The sequence below is a fragment of the Dasypus novemcinctus genome, chromosome 31 (assembly GCF_030445035.2).
Source record: "Dasypus novemcinctus isolate mDasNov1 chromosome 31, mDasNov1.1.hap2, whole genome shotgun sequence".
NCBI lineage: Eukaryota > Metazoa > Chordata > Mammalia > Cingulata > Dasypodidae > Dasypus > Dasypus novemcinctus.
Window position 1 is genome coordinate 38135748 of NC_080703.1, and position 24905 is coordinate 38160652.

The window sequence follows — 24905 nt, forward strand, 5'->3', positions numbered from 1 at the left end:
CCTCTCCATCTCTCTATGCTACCCCTGCTGTACATAGCTGCTATTTCTGGCTGTTCTTGCACAATTATTCATTCATTTATTAAGCTGTTTTATTGAGATATAGTCACTGACCACACGTGTGTGTGAATACTCCACATATACTTTAGAGTGTGTAGTCCTCGGCTTTTAGTAAAAACACAACGTGGTGCATTCCTCACCACAAAAAATTTCAGAACAATTTCATTACTCCAAGGAGAAAAACTCCACAGTCCTTCCCCAGCCCTACATACCCACGAATCTGTCATCTTTATAAATTGACTTATATTTACATTCTCTAAAATTTAAAGACAGTATCACAAAATCCACACAGCTTTGCACATGCTTTTTCATTTATTAATATATTGTGATGTTAAGTGAAAAAAGCAAGGTGCAGAACCGTAGGTAACACAGTGTTTAAAAGGAGGGGTACTTTATATACCTACACACACACCCCCACACACAATAACTCAAAGAATAGAAGGCAAGAAAATGACAGTAATGTTTATACTTGAGTCAGACCGGGGGAGTTAGTGGAAGGAGCAAGACAGAAACTTACAGATTTTATTGCATATCCTTTCATGATATTTGGATGTTTCACCACACGCAGCTTTGCCTATTCCGAAAAAAAATATATATAATGATGTTTGCAATATCATTTGTAATGGCTGTGTGTTAGCCCATTGTTTTATTTGATCAATCCCTTAATGTTGGGCATTTGTATTATTTTCAACATTTCAAACGTCATAGTGATGAGCATTCTGTACATCGACCTTTAGGTACATCTGATTACATTCTTCGACTGAATTCCTGGGAATGTTTTGAAGACGTTTGAAACTTACTATAAATATGCTTCCCCCCAAATGACTTCCTATTCACTCCCACTTGTAATGTCTGAGAGACTATTTCTCCTCCCCCTCCCCTAGCCACTAGAAAGGAGCATCTTTTTATACACCTTCACATGCCCAGAATAACTATATTTGTACTAGGTGTCTAGCAGATTTGGCAGCGATGTTGGCCTGGTTTCATTCAGGCATACACAGGTCAATCGTCAATTTTCTGAGTACTTACTACATGCTTTGGAGGCTGTCATAGAAAGGTGAGTCAGAATATTCAACTCTAGGCCTATAGAAAATCGTGTGGTGCCAAAGCAAATTATCTTGATAAGAGCCTGCTTAAAGGGATTTTCATTGCTTCATTCCCGGTGGTTAAATATCTTTCATCCTGTTTGCAGAGTATTTTGGAAATCAAGAAATTGGCATTCGAGTAAATCCAATGCAGCCAGAGGAATCCCATCTCTTGGGAAAAAAAAGCATTCTAGAAAGAAGAGAAAACCATCGACACATTCTGAAGACTGCGGGGAGCTGCAGGACTTTGAGCAAGCAATCACATTTCCCTGCTCCACATGCGGACATGAAATTGACCCACATAGTTTTTTCTTCCATAAAAAGCAACATTTAGCTCTGGTCACATTGGGTTTTAGCTTGAGTGGAAAGATACCACAGCAATCAATGATGATTGTCCAGAGACAGATTTTAATTTCTCAACTCTTGTCAGCTTCTCTATTCAATGAAAAAACCCTACAGAGTATCAATCATGCTTTTGAGCTACTTTGGAAGAAACAGGTACCTGCCTACTATAAGATTATCGATAGCATTGACAACAGCTCCATATATTCTCAAAAAATAAGCCTCGCGTTAATTAAAGGAGTGGCCGTGTGTGAAGACAGGAATGCTACATGGAGAGCAGACATGGATGACAAATTCACTGTTGTGAATAATTTTGGCAATAAACCCAACGTGAGTTTTTTTGGTTTGTTTGATGGGCATTTTGGTGCCTCAGCAGCGGTCTTGGCATCAACGGAACTCCCAGTTTTACTTCTACACCAGCTTTCCAGCTTTGATCCTTCCTACGAGATGACCGCTGAAGAGCGAAAAATGGTTGACTCTTTCCAAACAGTGTTTAAGGAAGAATACGTAACAATAGAAGACATCTTCACTTCCAAAGCCAGAGCGACAAGAGGCTTGCCCTGTGATTATGATCACATCCACAAAGCCTTTGCCAAAGCATTTTGGCGAATGGATAGGCTTTTACGTCTGGGAAGGAAGGAGGTGTCCAGGATTCGGTGGAGTGGCTGCTCTGCACTTGCTTGCATATTGGAAGGCAACGGTCAAGGTCCCCATGCTGATGACCAGGATGGTTTGCCGGAGAACTCCTCGGGGACCACACCACGGATAATTTCTGGAGTGTTACATGTTGCCAACACAGGTATGTATATCAAATAGTGTCAGATAACACTTGAATAGTTTTAGTTCTTAGCAACAGAGCCCCTTAGGCCTCCAAAATTATTTAGTAGCCTATTATTTAGTGACTTATCAATGCCTAGATACTATCATGTTAAACGGTTTTCACTGAGGCATTCCTCATTTTAAAAGAAGCAAATCCGTGAAAGAAAAAAATCAACAACTTGCCAAAGAAAGAACCCAAGGTCATGATTTATGCGATGAAAGTGCTCTTGAGAGAAAGCATTTTAAATGACTTAGGTAACAAAAAAGATATTTTCAAACAAATTTATGAAGAACATATTCTATATTTCACAACACGAGGACCATTTATCTCAAGGAAATCAGTGATTCTTGTTTTAAATTAGTAAAATATCAGTGTGATCACAACTCTGGAATTTAAAAAAAGTCCTCCTTATAATGAAACATGAATGCAATGATAAAGCCATGAATAAGTGCTGAATTTGTGCATATAGAAAAAGGTAATTTCAAATTCAACTCCAGTCAGAGTTCAGAACATTAGGGTCTCTAATATTGATATATTAATTTATATAGGTGTAATTTATATAAAATGTGGGAATATAATTATATGTGAATTTATATATGCAAATATTAAGAGATTTATTATAGGCAGTTGGTGAGTCTGAATTCCATCGGATGGGTGCAAATTGGAAACTCTGATGAAGGTGAGGTTGAGTTCCCTAGGAGAAGCTGTTGGCTGAAGAAGAGTCACAAATTCTTTTGGACATCTGAAATCCTCCGTTCTGGTGATTGGATTAAGAAGATCCCTTCCCTCAATGCTGAGGGCAATTGCCTTTGTTGATTATAGATGCAATCAGTCATAGAGACAATCAACCGACTATAGATGCAAATCAAGCTACGAAATACTCGCACAGTAAAAATCAGGCCATTGCTTGCTTAACCAAACAACTGGACACCATAGCTAGTTTGACATGACATTAACCATCACGACATCTGAAAATAATTTTTGAGTATTGTATGAAATTGGGACCTAATTTCGTTTCTTTCCTAATAGAGTCCCATTTATCTTGGCACAATTCATTGACAGGTCCAGCCTTTCCAAACTGATCTGCAATAATACTTCTGTAATATGTCAAATGTATATTTTGGTATGGGACTATTTCTGGGCTCCAATGTTAATACCACATTTTCTTATTTTCTATAACTTTATAATAATAATCCTTGGTATCCTTTAAGGCAAGTCTCCCCACCTGTTCATATCCATGAATTTCTTGATTGTTTTCTTTACCCATTGCTCTTTTATGTAAGCTTTATTTTCAGCTTGCCAGTCTTCACCAAAAAATCTGCTGGAATTCCTACTGTAATTTAATTTCATCTATTGATCAATTTGGAGACAGTTAATTATTTTAACATTTTACCACTAAATTTTCCAACACGACCTTCCTATGAATAAGGGTATATTCCTACATAGCAATATCACCATGCCTTAGAAAATTATAGAATATTTTACATTCTATATTTTCCTGATTACTTCATCATAGTGTTATTTAATTTTTCCTTTATCCAGTTTATTTCCTGCAAACTGGAAGATGGAACCAGTGGTCTGACTAGATTAGATAAATCTAGTCTTGTTTTGTCTTAAAATCGATTTCATCTGATATTTAGAGTTAAACCAGTATTATTTTGATCAGAGAACATACTTTGTACAATTTCAATCCTTTTAAACTTATTTAGGTTTGTTTTATAGTCTAATATAACGTTTCCCCTTGAGAACATTCTACATGCACTTAAGAAAAATATGTATTTTGCTGTTTTTTGTGTGTGGACTGTTCTATAGATGTCTGTTAAGTCTAGTTGTTTTATAGTGTTAAGTTTTATATTGATCTTCTGCCTAGTAGTTCAATCCATTATTGAATGTAAGCTATTGAAGTCTCCAACTGTTATTGTTGAATTGTCTAGTTCCATCTTCAATTCTGACATTTTTGCTTTATGTGTTTTCAGATTCTGTTGTCAGGTACATATGTATTTATGATTATTATCTCTTCCTGGTGACTTGGCCAATTTTTCTGTTATAAAATGTTATTCATGGACTCTTGTAATAATTTCTGTATTAAAGTCTTATTAATATAGACCTTCTAGGCACTGTTTTATTCAGTGTTTTCAAGGTATGTTTTTCCATCCTTTCAACTTATTTGTGTCTTGGAATCTAGCATGTGACTCTCATAGACATCATCTAGTTGGATCATGTTTGTCTTAGTTTCCTGGTACTGCTGTAGCAAATCATCACAATTTCAATGGCCTAAAACAACTAAATATATTCATTTTCTGATAGTTCTTAAGGTAAAATTTTGAAATCACTATCCCTGGACTGAAAACAAGGTGCTGTCAAGACCATACTCCCTCTGGAAAATCTAGTGGATAATCTGGTCCTTGCCTCATTAAGCTTCTGGTGACTACAAGCATTCCTTGGCTGCAACACTTCAGTTTCTACCTCCATTCTTATGTTGCCTTTCCTCTTCTGTGTTTGTAGCCAAATATCCCTCTGCCTCTCTCATGTAAGGATATTTGCTATTGCTTTTAGGCCCCACACGGACAATCTAGAATATTTCACTGTCACAGGGCTCTTAGCATAATTTTTTAAAAAAAGATTTATTTATTTATTTATTTACCTATTTACTTATTTATTTATTTACCTATTTACTTATTTATTTACCTACTTATTTATTTATTTATTTATTTATTTCTCTCCCCTACCCACCCCCCACCAGTTGTCTGCTCTGTGTCCATTCTCTCTATGTTCTTCTGTGTCTGCTTGCATTCTTATCAGTGACACCGGGTATCTGTGTCTCTTTTTGTGGCATCATCTTGCTGCATCAGCTCTCTGTGTGTGTGACACCACTCCTGGGCAGGCTGCACTTTTTTCACATTGGCTGGCTTTCCTTATGGGGCGCACTCCTTACGCGTGGGGCTCCCCTACACCGGGGACATCCCTGTGTGGCACGGCACTCCTTGTATGCATCAGCACTGCGTGTAGGCCGGCTTATCACACAGGTCAGGAGGCCCTGGGTTTGAATCCTGGACCTCCCATGTGGTAGGCAGATGCTCTATCTGTTGAGCCAAATCTGCTTCCCTCTTAGTGTAATTATATGCACAACCTTTTCTATATAAGGTATCATTTATACGTTACAGGAATTAGATCCTACTATTGGGGGGCAGAGGCCATTATTTAACCACTAAAGATTTTTAAAAATCCATTCTGCCTATCTCTGTCTTTTGATTTGAGTATTTAGTCCATTTACATTTAACGGAATTATTTTTAGGGTGGGATTTATGTCAGCCATTTTCCTATTTCTTTTTAAAATGTCTTATGTCTTTTTGTTTCTTTTTTCCTCCTTTTCTGCCTTTTTTAGTGTTACATGTTTTCTGCTATAACATTTTAAATCCCTTGTTTCTTTTACTCTACATTTTTAAGTTATTTTCTTAGTGGCTGCCCTGGGGATTAAAATTAATATCTTAACTTAAAAATGATATTATTTAGATTGATGTCAACTTAATTTCATACAAAACCTTTGTTCCAAAATAGCTCCATTTCCTTCCCTCTCCTTTGTACTATTATTTTCACACAAATGACATCTTTGTAATACATTGGAAGCCTGTCCACACAGTTTTATAAATTATTGCTTTATGTAGTTTTTCAAATCAGACAGGAAAAGAGAAGTGTCATAAAAATACATTTTACACTGTTCTATATTTACTTATATATTAAGCTTTGCTGGATGAATTTTTTGTATGTGTGGATTCATGTTACTGTCTAGTATCCTATCATTTTATCCTGAAGGATTTCTTTTAGTATTTCTTGTATAGCAGGTCTGCTAGCAGTTCTGAACTTGGATGTCATCCCACTGCCTTCTGGCCATCAGGTTTACTGAAGAGCAGACAGCTGTTAATTTAACTGGGGATCCCTTGTCCCAGATGAATCACATTACACTTGTTGCCCTCAAAATTGTCTTTTGCTTTCGGTAATTTGATTCTGGTGTGTTTAAGCATTGACTGCTTTGAGTTTCTCCCACTTGGAGTTTGAGAGTTCCTTGAATATGCAGATTAACGTTTTTCATCAAATTTGGGAAGTTTTTTTTTTTGGAAGCAATTATTTCTTCAAATCTTCAAATATATTTTTTGCCTCCCCCCCCCCCACCACCATTTCTCTCTACTCTCCCCAGGGATTCCTCTAATATGTCTGCTGGTGTGTTTGATGGTGTCCCATGGACATCTGAAATTATTTTTCTTCATTCTTCTTTTTGTTCTTCAATTTGCATAATCTCAATTGGCCTATCTTCAAATTTGCTGATTCTTTCTTCCACCAGTTCAAATCTGCTGTTGAACCCTTTATGCTGACTTTTTCACTTCAATGATTCTACTTTTCTGCTCCAGAATTCAGAACTTCTATTTGGTTCTTTGTTAAAATTTCTGTTTATTGATATTCTCTATTTGGCAAGTGATGGTTCTAACACTTTCCTTAAATTGTTAAAGTCATGCTTTATTTATAAGATCTGATTTGTAATTTTTTTTTTACATATAAATTTTTTTTTAGTCATATAATATTTTACACACTATATTTGATTCACAGTTGAATCTCTGTCCAGTAAGTTCAATGACTCATTTTCCTCAGGGACAGTTTCTAGTGACTTATTTTTTCCTGCATACATGTTTCTTTGCTGTTAAAAATGGAATATTTTAAATAATATAGATGTCTGCTCCCAGGGTTTGTTGTTGTTGTTGCAATTTGTTTAGTAACTTTCTTGGACTAATTCTTTTTCATATGCAGGCACTAAAGGCTCTGGTTGGTAAGCTTAGTGGTCAACTAATGACTGGATGGAGATTTCCTTAAATGCCTTGAACTATTAAGTCTCCCATTCTTTGCAGTGGGGACTTTGTGGGTGTGTGATATTACTATAGCTACTCCAGTTCCAAGTCTTGGTCATTGCTATAATGGTATATCTTTTTTCATTCCTTAATTTTTAATCTAATTGTGTCTTCATGTTTAAAATGCATTTATTATAAAAAGCATAGACTTAGGTCTTACCTTTTTCAACTCAATCTGACGATCTCTGTCCTTTTAGCTGGAGTGTTTATCTCATTTATATTTAATGTGACTATTGGTGTGTTTTGGTGTAAATCTATCATCCTGCTACATGTTGTCTCTTTGTCCCATCTGTTCATTGTTTACCTTTTTCTCTTTATTACCTTCTTTTGAATTAATTATTTACAATTTCACTTAATTTCCTTTGTTGGCTTACTAGATATAACTTTTTGTTCTGTTATTTTAACAGTTGTTTTAGGATTTATAGTATATGTCTCTAACTTATCACAGTCTACCTTCGATTGATATTATATCACTTTACAAATAAATAAAAACCTCACAATAGTATACTTCCATTTCTCTCTTTCCAGACTTTACATTATTTTGATCACATTTTCACTTATACAAATGTTAGAAAATCTTTGCTGCATTGATTTTTTTAAAGCACTCAATTATCATTTAAATAGGCTTTTTAATAATAAACTTTATTTTGGAGGAATTTTTTCTAAAAAAGCAGTTTTATTGAGAAATATTCACAACCATACAATCCATCCAAAGTGTACAATCAAGAGCTTTCAGTATAATCACAGAGTTGGGCATTCATCACCACAATCAATTTTAGAACATTTTCATTACTCAAAAAAAAAAAAAAAAAATCCTGTACCCTTTATACCTCTATATTATTGACACTTAGCATTATTCTGGTACTTTTGTTACAATTGATGAAAAAATATTAAAATATTATTGTTGCCTATAGTCCATAGTTTGCATTTGGTATATTTTCCGCATATACCACCCTATTATTAACACCTTGTAAATAGTGATGTACATTTGCTACAGTTCAGGAAGAACAATCTTATATTTTCATTATTAATGACAGTCATCATCCACAACAGGATTTAGTGTTATACAGTCTCATATTTTAGCCCTAACTTTCTTCTAGTGACATACACAACCCTAAACTTCCCCTTTCAACCACAATCACATACATAACTCAATGCTGGTAATTACACTCACAATAATGTGCTACCATCACCTCTATCCATTTCCAAACATTTACAATCAATCGAATTAAAATTTCTGCACAAATTAGTCATCAGCATTTTGGCACAATTTTGGGTTTACAGAAAAATTGCACAAAATAAACAGAGTTCCCATATACCCTTCCCCTCCAACACACACAGTTACCCTATTCCCATCTTGCATTAATGTGGTAATTTGTTAGAAGTGATGAACCAATATTGATATATTATTAGTAATTAACATCTATAGTTAACACTAGGATTCACTTTTTGTGTTGTATACTTCTACAAGTTTTGATAAATATGTAATGTCATGCATCCACCATTATAGGATCATGAAGAACCACTCTAAAAATGTGCTTCACCTATTCCTTTCCCACCCCATTCCACTCTGAACCCATGGCAACCACTGATCCTTTTCTGTCTCTTTACTTTTGCCCTTTCTAGTATGTCATATAGTCAGAATCATACAGTATGTAGGTTATTCAGACTGGCTCCTTTCACTTAGCAATATGCATTTGTTTCCTCCATGTCTTTTTGTGACTTGATAGCTCATTTCTTTTTATTACGGAAGAATATCCCATTGCATAGATGTGCCATGTTTTGTTTATCAATTTACCTATTATTGAAGGACATCTTGGTTGCTTCCACTTTTTTAATTAAATATATTTTAGTAAGAAAAAATACTGTGCATTTACCCATGTGGGTACCATTCCTGGCAGTTCTTACTCCTTGTTTAGGTCTCTACTTGTCTGGTATCACATGCCTTCTGCCTGAAATTTTTCATTTGACTGTTCACAAACTATGTGTCTTCTGGTGATGGATTCTTAAAACTTATTTAATGTTTTCCTTTCAGCACTTTAAAAATGTTGCACCGATATCTTCTTGCTTGTGTTGTTTATGGTGAGAAACCTGCTGTCACTCTTATCTTTGCCCCCCTGTACATACATAATGTGTTTTCTTTTGTTGTTAAATATTGGACATTGATTTAGTGATATTAAGGATTTTTTTTGCCCTTTAAAAAATGATAGCTGTATTGTTGTGTTAATTTTTAAAATGTAAATAAGTTCTTATTTCTAGAGCAGAGGTTGGCAAACAGTGGCCCCACCTCCTCTTGTTGTTTTTTAAATTGTGAACTTCTTAGTTGAAATACTTTCAAACATACAAGATAGTTACAAAAACGATGCAAACCCCATGCAGAGAACTCTAACATACTCTTTCCCCCGAGATATCCAACCCACAATTTCAACATTTTTCTACATTTGCCCTATCGTTCCATCTATCCATCAATCATTCCATCTCTATAGCTAATTATTGGTTCATTCTCTGAACACTTGAATGTGGGTTGTACACATCATGCTCCTTGAACACATTAATACTTCCAGGTACATTTCCTAACAACAAGAATATTCACTTACGTATCTACCTTAAGAGCAGTTATCAAGTTCAAGAAGTTTAATGTTGATATGAAGTCTATATTCCATTTTCTTCACATGTCCCAATAATGTCTTTTTTTTTTCTCTCCCCTGCCCTGCTCACCCCACCCCGGTTGTCTGCTCTCTGTGCCCATTTGCTGTGTGTTCTTCTGTGTTCGCTTGTATTCTTGTCAGTGGCACCCAGAATCTGTGTCTCTTTTTGTTGCGTCATCCTGCTGCATCAGCTCTCCGTGTGTGCAGAACAATTCCTGGGCAGGCTGCGCTTTTTTGGCGCTGGGCAGCTCTCCTTACAGGGCCCACTCCTTGCCTGTGGGGCTCCCCTGTGTGGCACGGCACTCCTTGTGCACATCAGCATTGCGCGTGGGCCAGCTCACCACATGGGTCAGGAGGCCCTGGATTTGAACCTTGGACCTCCCGTGTGGTAGGTGGATGCCCTATCCATTGGCCCAAATCTGCTTCCCCTAATAATGTCCTTTTGATCCTTTTTGCCTCCCTTGTTAGAGCCTATCCAGGTTCACTTTAGTCGTCACTGCTGCTTTGCTTATTTAATTATTTATTAGTGTGAGAACATACATGCAAGTGTTTTTCTTGACTTCCTCCTCAGATTGCACATTACTATGGTATAGAAACACTACCAATTTTTGCAAGTTGATCTTGTGCCCTGCCACTTTGCTGAAATTGTTTATTAGATCTAGCAGCTTTGTTGCACATTTTTAGGGCTTTTTGTATATAGAATCAGGTCATCTGCAAATAGTGAAAGCTCTTCTTCCTTTCCAATTTGGATGCTTTTTATTTATTTTTCTTGCCAAATTGCTTCCAGTAAAGTATTGATTAACAGTGGTGAGAGTGGGCATTCTTGTCTTGTTCAAAATCTTGGATGTAAACCTTTCCGTCTTCACCATTGCTATTATGTCAATTGTGGGTTTTTTTAATATTTTTTTAATTTTTTACTTTATTAGAGACAATGTGGGTTTACAAAATAATCATGCATAGAATGCAGGATTCCCATTTACTCCCCTATTATTAACATCCTGCACCAGTATGGGACATTTGTTATGGCTGGGGATAGCACATTTTTCTAATTGTGCTATTAACCATAAACCCAAGGTTAATAGAGTTAGCTTAGGGTTCACTGTGGATTTAAAAAAAAAATTTGTTCTGATACCATATATACAATCTATTATTTCCCGCTTTAATCACATTTGGGTATATATTTCATTGCTATTAAGCATGCTCACTATGCTGTGCCTGTGTCACCATCACCTATCATCAAAACGCTTCCTTAACACTGGATTGGAGCTCTGTACATTCCAAGCCCCAACTTCCCTTTCCCTACCCCCAGCCCATCCCGTAGTAACCTTTATTCTAGTTTCTGACTCAGTGAGTTTGCTTATTCTAATTGTTTCATATCAGTGAGATCATATACTATTTGTCTTTTTGTGCCTGGCTTATTTCACTCAACAAGATGTCTTGCAGTTCATTCCTTTTAATGGCTGAATAATATTCTATTATATGTACTTGTCACATTTTATTAATCCATTCATCAGTTGATGTACACTTGGGTTGCTTCCAGCTTTTGGAAGTTGTAAATAATGCCATTTTGAGCATTCATGTGCAAATACCTGAGTCCCTGTTTGTATTCTTCTGGGTATATACCTAGTATTGGGATTGCCAGCTCATTCCATACTTTGTTTCTGAGGAACCACGAAACTATCTTCCATGGCAGCTGCAACATTTTACATTGCCAACAGCAATGAATGAGTGTTCTGTGGGTTTTTCATATATACCCTTTCTCACGTTAAGGACATTTACTCCTATTTCTAATTTTCTAAGTGTTTTAATCAAGAAAGGATGCTGCATTTTGTCAATGCCTTTTTGTGTCAATTGAGATGATCATGTACTTATTTCCTCTTTGTTTTGTTAATGGGTGTGTTACACTAATTGATTTTTTATGTTGACCCACCGTTGCATACCTATGATAAAACCACTTGATCATAGTATATAATTCTTTCAATGTGCTGTTGAATTCAATTTGCAAGTATTTTGTTTTTTTTTTTTTTTTTAAAGATTTTATTTATTTATTTAATTTCCCCCCCTCCCCTGGTTGTCTCTTCTTGGTGTCTATTTGCTGCGTCTTGTTTCTTTGTCCGCTTCTGTTGTCGTCAGCAGCAGGGGAAGTGTGGGCGGTGCCATTCCTGGGCAGGCTGCTCTTTCTTTTCACGCTGGGCGGCTTTCCTCATGGGCGCACTCCTTGCGCGTGGGGCTCCCCCACGCGGGGGACACCCTTGCGTGGCATGGCACTCCTTGCGCACATCAGCGCTGCGCATGGCCAGCTCCACACGGGTCAAGGAGGCCCGGGGTTTGAACCGCGGACCTCCCATATGGTAGACGGACGCCCTAACCACTGGGCCAAAGTCCGTTTCCCGTATTTTGTTAATTACTTAATTTCATAAGAGAAATTGGTCTGTAATTTTCTTGTAGCATTTTCATCTGTCTTTGGTAGAAGGTGATGGTGATCTCATAGAATGAGTTAGGTAGTGTTTCCTCCTGTTCAATTTTTTTTTTGAAGAATTGATATTCTTTTTGGAACGTTCAGTAGAATTCACCTTGAAACTGCCTAGTCTGAGTTTTTCTTTGTTCTGAGGTTTATGATTGCTGATTCAATCCCTTTACTTGTTCTGTTGAGATTGTCTCTTTTTTCCAGAGTGAGTGCAGGTTGTTTGCATGTTTCTAGGAACTTGTCCATTTCCTCTAGGCTGTCTATTTTGTTGGCATACAGTTGTTCAGAGTATCCTCTTAAGATCTTTTTTTATTACTGAGGTCAGTATTAATGTCCCCCCTCTCATTTCTGATTTGCATTTCTTTTTTCTTTGTCAGTCTGGTTAAGGGTTTGTCCATTTTATTGATCTATGCAAAGAACCGACTTTTGGTTTGATAATACTGCCTATTGCTTTTTAATTCTCAATTTCATTTATTTCTGCTCTAATATCTTTTTTTCCCCTTCTGCTTCCCTTTGGTTGATTTGTTCTATTTCTCGTTCCTCCAGGTGTGCAGTTAGGTCTTTGTCTCAGCTCTTTCTTTTTTTAAATGTCAGCATATAGTACTATACATTTTCCTTTCAGCACTGCCTTTGCTGCATCCCATACATTTTGATATGTTGAGTTCTCATTTTTATTTGTCTCAAGATACTTACTGATTTTCCTTGTAATTTCTTCTTTGATCCCCTGATTAAGAATGTTTAACTTCCATGTATTTGTGGATTTTCCAGTTCTCTGCCTATTACTGATATTCAGCTTCATTCCATTATGAAAAGATTCTTTGTATAATTTCAGTTTTGAAAAATTTATTAAGACTTGTTTTGTGACCCAGTATGTGGTCTATCCTGGAGAATGATCTTTGTGCTCATGAGAATATACTGCTGTGCTGAGGTGCAGTGTTCTATATATGTCTGTTAGGGGTACTTCATTTACCATATTTTTCAAGTTCTGTTTCCTTTTTGATCTTTTGTCTAGATGTTTTATCTATTGATGAGAGTGGTTTATTGAAGTCTCCAACAATTATTGTAGAGGCATCTATTTTTCCCTTTAGTTTTGCTAGTGTTTGCCTCATGTACTCTGGGGTACTGTAATTAGATGCATAAATATTTATGATTGTTATTTCTTCTTGGTGAATTGGTCCTTTTATTAATGTATAATGTCTCTGTCTCTTGTGACATAAAATCTATTTTGTCCTCCATTAGTATAGCTACCCCAGCTCTTTTCTGGTTACTATTTGGATGAAATATTTTTCCCATCCTTTCACTTTCAACCTATTTGTGTCTCTGAGTCTTAGAGGACTTTATTCCATTAACATTCAGTGTTATTACTGCAAAAGTAGTATTTGTCATTTTTTCATTTCTTTTTATATATCATGTCTTTTTCTTTGTCTCTCCTTTATTGCAACCTCCTTTTCTTTATAGTTGATATTTTTTGTTGTATCTGACTGATCCCTTTCTTATTTCCATTTATGTATATTTCTTAAATATTCTTTGTGGCTATACTGGGGTTTGCACTACACACCGTATATCTCTAATCTATTAATTTGAAATATACTAGCTTAGCTTCAATAACACACAAGTTCTCTGCTCCCATATCCCTCTGCTTCCTCTATGTTGTTTTTGTCCCACATACCACTTTATATTTTGTATGTCCATTATCAGGAAATATTTTTTTTTTGTTCCATCTTATTCTGACTCTTACAGGAATTGAAGATTAGAGTTGTATATCGTATACATTACTATTAGGTTTTGCATTTACCCTTTTAGTGACCTTTGCTATAGATCTTCATTTCTTCCCAATACTCCAAGTCACTGTCTCCTGTCTTTTCCTTTCAAACTTTAGTAATTCTTGTGGGGCAGGTCTTTGCTTGAAAAACTCTGTTTCTGTGCTTCTGTAGCTGTTTTAAATTCTCCCTCATTTTTAAAGGACAGTTTTTCCATACAAAGAATTTTTGGCTTGTAGTTTTTCTTTTTTAGTACCTTACATGTATCATACTACTGCTTTCTCACCTCCATGATTTTTAATGTGAAATTGTTACCTATTCTTATTTAGGATCACTTTTATGGGAGAAATCACTTTTTTCTTGTTGCTTTCAGTATTCTCTATGCTTAGCATTGGACTTTCTAATTACTATATGTCTCACTGTAGGTCTATTTGAGTTTATTCTGTTTGGAGTATGTTGTGCTTCTTACATGTGTATATTTATGTTTTCCATAAGAGTTGGGAAATTTTCAGTTACTATTTCCTCAAATATTATTTCTCCTGCTTTTCTCTTCTCTTCTTCTCAGACACCTAGGATGCATATATTTGGGTGCTTCATGCTGTCACTCAAATCCCTGAGACATGACTCAACTTTTTTCCCCTATTATTTTCTCTATTTGTTCCTCTGGCTCTCTAAGTTTGATCGTCCTATCTTCTAATTCACTGATTCTTTCTTCTGCCTGATCAAATCTGCTGTTCTATGTCTCTAGTGTATTTTCAATCCCCATAATGTTTCTTTTCATACTTTAAAATTTTTCTTTATGCTTACACATCGTCTTCTTAATATCCTTTAGCTCTATATCCATATTTTCCGTCATCTCCTTGTATTGATTTAAGTGATTTGTTTGAACTTTTTTCATTAGTTGGTCCAAATTTTGTGTCTCCTCTGAAGTTACAATTTTTTCCCACTGGGACTGAGCCAAATCTTCCTGTTTCTTAGTAAGGCTTATAATTTTTTTTTTGCTGATGTCTGGGCATCTGGTTTCTTTTGATGTCTTAACTCTGAAAGTCAGTCTCTCCCTCTTTTGGGGTTTTACTGTTGATTGTTTTGTGCTAAGGCTCTACTTTGATGCCTTGTCCAACTTATTCTGGACCCTTACAGTAGCTTGTGTTTAGATGTTCAGATTTTCCTTGCTCTTCTTCATCTGATTTTGCCCTGGAAATGTGGTATAATTTATAAGATTGCACTTTTTGTGATATTGTTTCACCTCCAGGATATGGCTACCTTTCTTCTGCTCCTTTTCTGGGAATCTTGATATGGTCTATAGGCTTTTGTGTAGAATTTTTCCTCAGCTCCTGTAGTTTGTTTAAGTTTTCTTCCTCATTCAGTGCCCCTTTTTCCTTACACTTTTAAGTTCTGGGACCCATCCCATCTTACGGCAGTTCAGTATCCTTCTCCCCCCCCCCCCCCCCCTTTTTTTTTCTTTTTCTGTGCAGCTTTTCTTCTTCTGGTTTCTTCCCCATTAGGGTATCCTGCCCTGAGAAACTAGATGGGGTCAGTCCAGAAAGGTGGGTTAATCCAGAAATATGTTTTGTATTTAGATTGTCCAGCAAATAGAAGTTGTATCATGTCTGTACTGCTCTTGTCAACAGAGTCCCTCTCTCTTTTTTCCCCCCTTGGGGGCTCTTTTGTATGCAGCACTTCTCAGCTGCTATGTTCTGCCCTGGGTCTCTGCAAACTTGGGTCTCTGTGCCTGGATACACATGGGGTTCTAACTCTGCTGTGAGTGGCTCCATAGTCTGCATCTGCACCAGGAGGGATCCAAGCAATGCTGTATCTATGCAACTCCCAAGCAGCAAGGGAAGAATTGAGGGTGAGAGGTCTAGACTGGTGGGTGTGGGACAGAAATTTATGTGATCGTAGAGGTTTTCTTTTTCTTCAGTTCAGTGTTTGTGGAGTCCTCCTCCATTCTATGTCCTCCTCCAGAGTTCCAGTCAAGTGGGCTCTGTCCTTTTATTAGTTGATTCTGAAGAGAGACTTTTCCAGAGGATTTCTACATTGCCATGTGTAGCAGTTTAACATGGTTATGAATTCCCAAAATAGATATTGGATTATGAATTCCCAAAATAGATATAGGAATGATGAACTTATGATTAGGGCTTTGATTGGGCCACGTCATTAGGGTGTGGCAAAGGACAGAATTGAGGATTTTTCCTTTCTAAAAAAAGATTTATTTTATTTATTTCTCTCCCCTTCCCCCCTGTTGTCTGCTCTGTGTCCATTCACTGTGTTCTTCTGCATTCCCTTGCATTGTCAGGCGGCACCAGGAAACTGCATCTCTTTTGTTGTGTCATCTTGCTGCATGAGCTCTCTGTGTGTGCAGCACCACTCCTGGGTGGGCTGCACTTTTTTCACACAGAGTGGCTCTTCTTGTAGGGCACACTCCTTGTGCATAGGGCACCCCTACACGGGGTCACCCGTGTAGCATGGCACTCCTTGCGCAAGGCAGCACTGCATGTGGGCCAGCTCACCACATGGGTCAGGAGGCCCTGGGTACTGAACCCTGGACCCTCCATATGGTAGGTGGATGCTCTATCAGTTGAGCCACATCTGCTTCCCCAGAGTTGAGGGTTTTTGATGTTGGAGTTTTGATGTCAAAGTCTGATGACTGAAGCCTTAGCCTGGAGGCCCGGGAAATAAGCTCACTGAGGAAAGAGAAGTCAGCCCCAGCAAGAGAGGACACTGAGCCCAGGAAGAAGCAAGCCCTGAGAAGAAAGTAACCTTGAACCCAGAGAGAAGCAAGACCCTGCAAGGGAGGAACCCAGGAAGCCTGAACTCTCACAGCTGTCAGCAGCCATCTTGCTCCAACATGTGGAAATAGACTTTGGTGAAGGAAGTAACTTAGGCTTTATGGCCTGGTTATCTGTAAGCTCCTACCCCAAGTAAATACCCTTTATAAAAACCAACTAGTTTCTGGTATTTTGCATCAGCACCCCTCTGACTGACAAATACAAAATTTGGTACTGAGGAGTGGGGAAGTGCTTTGGTAATTACCCAAATGCTGGAATAGTTTTATAAATGGGTAAGGAGTACTTTTTGTAGAAAATGTGAAATGTTTGAAAAGACCTAGATTGCTTTGAAGACTGTTGATAACAATATGGATGCTAAAGAAACTTTTTATGATGCCTTAGAATTAAATGATGAAACTAGTATTGGAATCTGGAGGAAAAGCAATCCGTGTTTTGAAGTTGCAGAGAACTTAGCAAGATTAATTCCTGGTGTTTTATGGAAGGAAGAAATTGAAAATGGCAAGCCTGGGCATTTAGCTGAAAAAATTTCCAAAGGAAACCCAGAGAATGTGGCTTGATTTCTGCTTGCAGCTTATAGCAAAATGCTTGATAAGAGAGATATGCTGAGGAGTGAACTGTTGGGCACTAAGAAAACAGAAACTGATTCTGGAAATTCCAAGCTTCTGGAAATCAAGATCCCAGATGAAAGTGCCCCATTGGAGGACTTAACTTGGAACTGGTAAGATTGAAGATGCAGTTATGTTGGAAAGACTTGTGGAAAGTCTTACTGTCTGATGGCTAGGACCCCTGCTTCCTGCATGCAAAACCCAGGTTTTTGAGAAGGCTGAATGAACAAAACCACTATCCGCCTGGAATAAAAAGGACATGGAAAGGAGAGATTGAAGGAGAAAGTTTAAGAGGAAAACCATGGAAGTTGGTATCTGGAATTAGGACATCACCTTGAGCCAAGAAAGGAACCCCACCAATGTGTACAGAGAGGGTGAGTTTGCCCCAGCAGTTGAAGAGGGTGGATGCTCCTGTCCCATGTTCTGGGAGAGTTTTGCTGCCCTAGGGTACAGAGAGGGTGAAGCACATTACCCAAGGATGAGAGCAGTTAAGGTCAGCACCCCACAGGTCTGAGAGGGATGGACCTGTCTCCCAAAGGTTAGGGAAGGCCAGGTGGTCAACTCGTTGCTCTGAGAGGGTTGAACCTGTGTGCCAAAGGTTAGGGAAGGCCAGGTGATCAACTTTTTGTTCTGAGAGGGTTGAGCCTGCATGCCAAAGTTTAGGGAAGGCCAGGTGGTCAACTCGTTGCTCTGAGTGGGTTGGGCCTATTTGCCAAAGGTTAGGGGGAATGTTGTCTTCATGTCACTGTACTAGGGGGGTTAAGACTGTAACCTAAAGATTGGGTAAGGTGTGGCAATCACCCCAACACTCTTGGAGGGTGAGGTCTGGAGCTTGGTGGACACCCAGATGCTTGATGAGGGTGGAACCAAGAAAATGGCTGTTGGGCAAGCATGTGGAAAGGGTGGGTTCCCACAAGGCATCAAGAAGAAACCATCATCTGAAGGACGACCCTCAGATTGAAATAGAATGGAGGATGCCCTGCAGGTTTACTGAACTGTAGAGGATCCATGACTCATGTTTCCCTCCCAATTTTTCCTTATTGTAATGAAAATGTTTATCCTTTGTCCATTTGTGTATTGGAAACAGTTAAATGATTTTGTTAAGTTTCAGAGGTCTATAGCAGACAGGATTTTGCCCCAAAACAAACTGTATTTCTTTAAATTGATTGTGATATGATTTAGTACTTGCATTATATTATCAAAGTTTGTTCAAATATTGTAAAGTCTTTTTGGAATTCAGGGGGTGGGGTATAGTTTGATATGGTTATGAATTCCAAACATAGATATTGGATTATGTTTGTAATCTGGTCAGTACCTGGGCATGATTAAGTTATGATTAGGGCTTTGGGCCATGTCTTCAGGGCATTGAATCCCCACCCCTTGGTGGGTGGGGACTCACAGATAAAAGGCATGGCAAAGGGAAGAGTTGAGTTTTTGATGTTCGAGTTTTTGATGTTCGAGTTTTGATGTTCGAGTTTTGATGTTGGTGTTTGATGCTGAAGCCTTAAGCTGGAGCCCTGGGAAGTAGGCGCACAGAGGAAAGAGAAGCCAGCCCCAGCAAAAGAACACTGAGCCCAGGAAGAAGCAAGCCCTGGGAAGAGAGAAACCTTGAACCCAGAGAGAAGCAAGACCCTGGAAGGGAGGAACCCAGGAAGCCTAAACCCTTACAGCTCTAGGCAGCTAACTTGCTCCAACACATGGAAATAGACTTTGCTGAGGGAAGTAACTTAGGCTTTACGGCCTGTTATCTGTAAGCTCCTACCCCAAGTAAATATCCTTTACAAAAACCAACCAATTTTTGGTATTTTGCATCAGCACCCCTCTGACTACTACACTATGTTTATGACACCACCTTAATTGGAACTCTATATTACCCCTCTTAAGTTGCCTTTTTTTGATTCAGTGTTCACCTTGTTACAGCAGTCCTGTTTTTTGACGTTTCTGCCATTTCTTGCTGGCTGTTCAAAGCGTCTGCAGGTCGACTGAGCCCCAAAGCTTTTATTCCACCAGCTTGATTGTTGCACATCCCAACCTTCTTTTCAGAGAGGGGAACCTGAGCCAGCTGGCTCTGTAGTTCTTGGGAGACATGATGTCCAACACGGCTTCTTCTAGTTCAGCTTCACTGAGGCGCTGCAGGCCTACAGCTGCTTATACAATATCTTTTTCTCCTTTATTTTACACAGGAACAGAAACTCTATTCTTAAGTAACCTTTTATATATCCTCTCCATCCCTACTCCTTTTCTGGTGGTGGCAGACTCACAAACCAACCTGATTGTGAGGATACAGTCAACATCACAAATATCTGAGACCCATGTGCAAAGAATTGTTAGGCTTCAGTTAAGATGAATTTCATGATCACACCATATTACAAAACAAATAGGATCTTTCCCAACATCTAATAAAAGCAGTCGTACAGGATGCTGCCTTGCTCTCCGATGGCCGTGGAACTCAACTGGGGAAGGGAGCTGGAGCCAGGTCACCCAGTGGCCCAGGAGGATTCTGGCTTTGGTAACCCTGCCACGTTGGGGTTTGAGATTCTCCAGGACTCACCACCATGGGGATGTGTTTGCTCATCCCTGGAGTGGCTACTGGGAACATCACAATTTCACTATTGGAGGAAAGGCAAGAAGGGTTCTTACCACTGGAGTTTGATGGAAAGAGACAGGCTGAATCATCACTATGTGTTAAAGGGTTGGAGAATACTGATGGACTCCAAGAAGCATTTTCTTGAATGAGGAAAAAATGACTGTTACGATCACCTACCCCTGCTGAAAGCTTATACTGTGATGCATTATGTAGCATGCAGTGTATTATAGAGTGCTCAAAAAAAAATTGAAAAAAAAAAAATGTCCTAAACCTGGTGCATACAATAAAATAAAATTCAGCCTATTTTGCTGAAAATAGTCCTGAAGAAAATCTGGATGTTATTTTTCTGACCTCATTTATTAAGCTTCCATTTTAGAATTTCCGTGGTTTAAGCTCATTTTGAATTGCTCCTCTTCTTTTCCAAAATAGCTATTTCCTCTTTTCCCAAGTTCTAAGTTACCATTCCCTACTCCGTTATGCATGCAATTATGTTTCATAAGGATTTCTATACACTTTTTATAATGGATCTGAAATTAAGCATTTGTTCACCCAGTGTTTCTTTTGGATAGATCCTCTTGCCCTGCTTTTACCTTCATGATACACAAAGGAAAAGAATATTATTGATATCAGTAATATTAAATTACCTAGAGTCTTCAAAGTAACCATGATAAATAGGAGTAACGCTGCAGATGAGCTATTACTCAGGGAAATAAAATGATTTAACAAAGGTCACACAGACACAAAGTTGGGATTAAAGTTAAGTCTCTTAGGCTCTCAAATTTTCCACTTATATAAACTGTTTCTTCTAGACTAAGCAGGCTTTTACCCCAAGGCATTCTTACACATCCTAGGTACAATGCTTCTTTTTTTTAAACCATCACATAAAATTTTGCCCTCTCTTAATTTCTTTTAAGCTTCATTTAAAATTTTGCTGCTCTCTTAAACAGTAAGTAACCTTCCTGGCTTTCTCTGAGGAAAATCTTTATTTTCTCCATTCAACTCTAGCATGCCTTACTTGGGATTCTAGAGGTCTCCCTCAAGTTTACAGGGATATTCTTCCTTCACAAAAGTTGGAGATAACCCAATTAATTGCAGGATGCAGTTATATCATTGCCCTCTGCATAACAAACAAACTTTTGCCCAATGCCATTTAAAAAGGCTTGAACGTCATTTCAAAGCAGTTCTTTATAATCCCCATACGTGATTACTGTCCCTAAACATGTTGCTCTCCCAGGTAGTCTGTTCAATTTTTGTTCTAATGACATTTTCTGAAGAGAGTAATCTCCCATTTATCTGAAACTCATACGTTTACTTCTAGGGATTGAATTCTCATTTATACTCAGACTCACTCAAATTTCTGTGGAAGAGTTTTCATCAAAGAGTTCATCGCTTGGTTAGCTGTTCACATTTCCTCTTAACAGACATTCAGAAACCTTTTCTTTAAAGTCAAATCTGTTGTCCCTCTTAAATTGTCAAAGACTTGCTCCTCTCTCAATGTTCATCATCCTACGCTACCTTTCAGTTCACTGTAGTCGCTTGCCTCAACAATCCCATTTGCAGCTGACAACATATGCAACTCCAAGTATAGGAAATAAAACTATTGACTCTGCATATCCAAATTCTGTCATGTCTGCTCCCATGAGTTCTTTTTTCCAGGGCCTGAATTTTACTGATCCTTTATTTCCTAAGCTACATGCACAAATAACTGAGAAATCCTAGCTATTTCTCCTTCATTTTCTCTTTCCATATGAACAATTCAAACAGACAAGGATATGAGTCATTCATAAGGTGACATATCTCTTTTAAACAGGACAAATAAACTGTCAATGAAATTACTTCAACAGCAAGTCAATGGCAGAGCGAGAACTGCTAGCACGATTTAATGTCCCTTCTGTTAGAAAATTTTATTGCACTGAACCCAAGGGATATTCACTAGCAGTAAAAGAAAATAGCCTTTCCTATTATCTAGTTTAGCAATTAAAAGCAAACAAACAAACAAAAATGGCAAATAGTGCATAAGGCTACACTTACCAAGCTCTTTGCAGGGGCAACTAAATAAAAATTCAAATTTACCATGTGTCCACTGTAAGTTTATTAAATTCTTTTCAAATCACACAGAGGTAAACAATGCTTTTTCTTTTTGTGAATGGACTTGGGCTTGCCACGTGCAAATAAACATTTAGGAAGTCAATGGATGTGACTGTCCTCTGAGTCATAATGTCCCCTGTGTTTTCAGAGCTATGGTTGTACTATTCATATGCATATGTGCACAAGAGGAAATTTTCTAATTTAAAAGAGGTATTGAATCTTTGTTCTCCTAATTTTTCCAGTTGGTATACTCAATACCACTCCATGCAGCTTTGCTGAGTCATAATTTACTACCAATCAAAAGTCATGAACAGTTTACTGATTTACTTTCTGCAGAGTGAGTTTAAGTAGACTGACAAGTTAACACAAAGTATTCGCAAGAGGTCATGTAGTTTTTAGGACTATCATTTATATAGTTCTCAGGTTTCCAAAACCTGTTTTAATTCCTTATCTGCTGATCACTATCCAGTAGTGGTTCAGGTCTTAATAATTCCCATATGAAAATAAGCTAATAGGCTCAGTCTATGACACCAATGCTTCAAGTTAGGCTTTCTTTCTGTGCCATTCTAGTTTTGTGGGCATCACTTTTCTAAGCCTACATTCCTTTGCATTTTTAAATGCTGGGAAATTAGAAATGGATTCTGCAGCAACAAACAGTTCTGATTCCAGATACAGCACCATGTTTGCAACCAAAATATTTTATCTAAAGTTTTCATACTATTCTAAGAATTTTAATTCTCCAATAGAGATATAATATTCAAACATCATCAACCCTATCAGAGTTAATATACTGTTTTATAAATGACAAATGATTTTATCAAGAAAAATATTGCAAATAATTGGATATATAATTAAGTACCTAAAAACTTGGAAAAAATAAATTTTTCCTAACAGACTAAAGACATTCTGTAAATCTGTTTTTCAAAAATTGAGGTTTTAGTAATACAACTCTTCTCCCTTAATCTGTTCACAGAATTATGTTTAGATTGTAATAAAATTTCAATAAAGTGTTATCAATCACAAGGTCATCTGAACCATGAACAAACTACAACTGACTTTTAAAATTTCAATTTTCAACCATGGGGTTTAATTTAATGTTGGCTTGCTATTATCCATTTTATACAATAATAATCATAATTTCAGAGGGCTTATGGACTTATTTTACTTAGGTTGACATTAACATTCTAATTTCTTCATCACCCATGATCTAATTTGTTCACATTTTAACTTTTGCCAGTTACAAAATTGTCAACCTTCATTTTTTCAAAAGATTTATTTCCCCCAGCCCTTGTTGATCAAGCTTTATTTTAAAAATCAAAGTTCACATTTTGAATTGCAGAAGCAATTAAACATTTAAAAACATCTTCTAGATAGAATAGGTATCATAAATAATTCAACATCTTGACTAAAATGTTTTGATGCTGCTTCATAAACTGATTTAAAAATTATTTTTCATTATTTGCAGTTTATTATTTATTTTAATTCTAAATGCAGTATTCTAAACAATATGGTGCTTAAAAATGAAGGATAAATCAGCCTCCAAGTTTGAAATAAGAATTATCCAGTAGTATTATCAATATTACACATATTTTAAAAGTATTTTTAAATGGTATGCTTTCTGTTTATATCCTGAAATAGAGAATTAGTAAAGTCTATAGCACATTTTGATACAACTGGTTATTAAAATCTGTAGGATCAAATTTTCTTCTTTTAATAATCTTTCAGGAAATGTACAGGCAGTCTTATGCAGAAATGGGATGGATTTTTGCCTAACCAAAGAACATACTACACACAACTTAATGGAAAGAAGAAGGGTACTTAAGGATGGTGCAATGATTAGTTCAAATGAACCAGGTAGGATCTCTCTAGAAGGGCAAATGAAAATCACACGAGGACTTGGATTTCATGGAAATCTCAAAATGAAAAAACTCGTTATTCCAGCACCTCAAACTATCTCTGTCCCTATAGATGACTTATGCCAATTCCTAATCTTAGCTACTAATGGACTATGGGAAGTTCTGGATAAAAAGGAAGTCATTTCTCTGGCAATGGCAACGTTCCACTTATATAAAGAAACATACTATTCTATCATACAGAACAAACCTTCACCCTCCACAGGGCCTCCAATTATCTCACTCAGTGAAGAAACAAATAATACTAAGTCAGAAACTAATATCCACATACTGTTTCAGTATAAACCATCTCAAGAATGTCTACCAAGTATAAATTCAAAAGAAAATTTATCTGATTCAAAACATTCCGAATATTCCATTTCTAACTCTGAGAGTGTAGAAAAATTCTCACCAGAAGTCAGTAATCAAGATCCTCGCAGAAGGAAAGAAACTGATGGACCATTCCTTGCAGATGGTGTGCCAACAGAACCAAGTGAGAAAGAAAAAGAATCATGCAGTAAGAATTTCTATGAAGGTGCAGCTGAATATATTAGCCAAGAACTTGTAAATGCTGCTTTAGCGGCTGGCTCCAGAGACAACATTACAGTTATGGTAATACTTCTTAAAGGAAGTGAATATCAATTTTTGACATAAAAAATAAAGTTCAGAGGGAAAAATTTCCAATTATCCAGAATATGAAAATATAATGCCATAAAGACAATTCTTCAATGACCTAGCTACTAGGATGATATATTAGTACTTTGCAGATCATTTTAAAGAACATAGTAAAGAGTATATAAAAGCAAATTTAAAGTTACATAATACCAGTTATACGTTCACTGTCTCATACCAAAAAAAGAGAATAAC

General features: G+C 37.2%; 1 protein-coding gene across 1 annotated transcript; it reads left to right on the forward strand.

The window, feature by feature from the left end:
• The first annotated feature begins 1448 nt into the window (after positions 1 to 1448).
• On the forward strand, positions 1449 to 24864 carry PP2D1 (protein phosphatase 2C like domain containing 1). The gene is made up of 2 exons (XM_004476558.5): positions 1449 to 2283; positions 23872 to 24864. Exons 1-2 carry the CDS (start codon positions 1527 to 1529, stop codon positions 24690 to 24692), a joined length of 1578 nt encoding a protein of 525 aa, XP_004476615.3. The 5' UTR covers positions 1449 to 1526; the 3' UTR covers positions 24693 to 24864.
• The last annotated feature ends 41 nt before the right edge of the window (positions 24865 to 24905 follow it).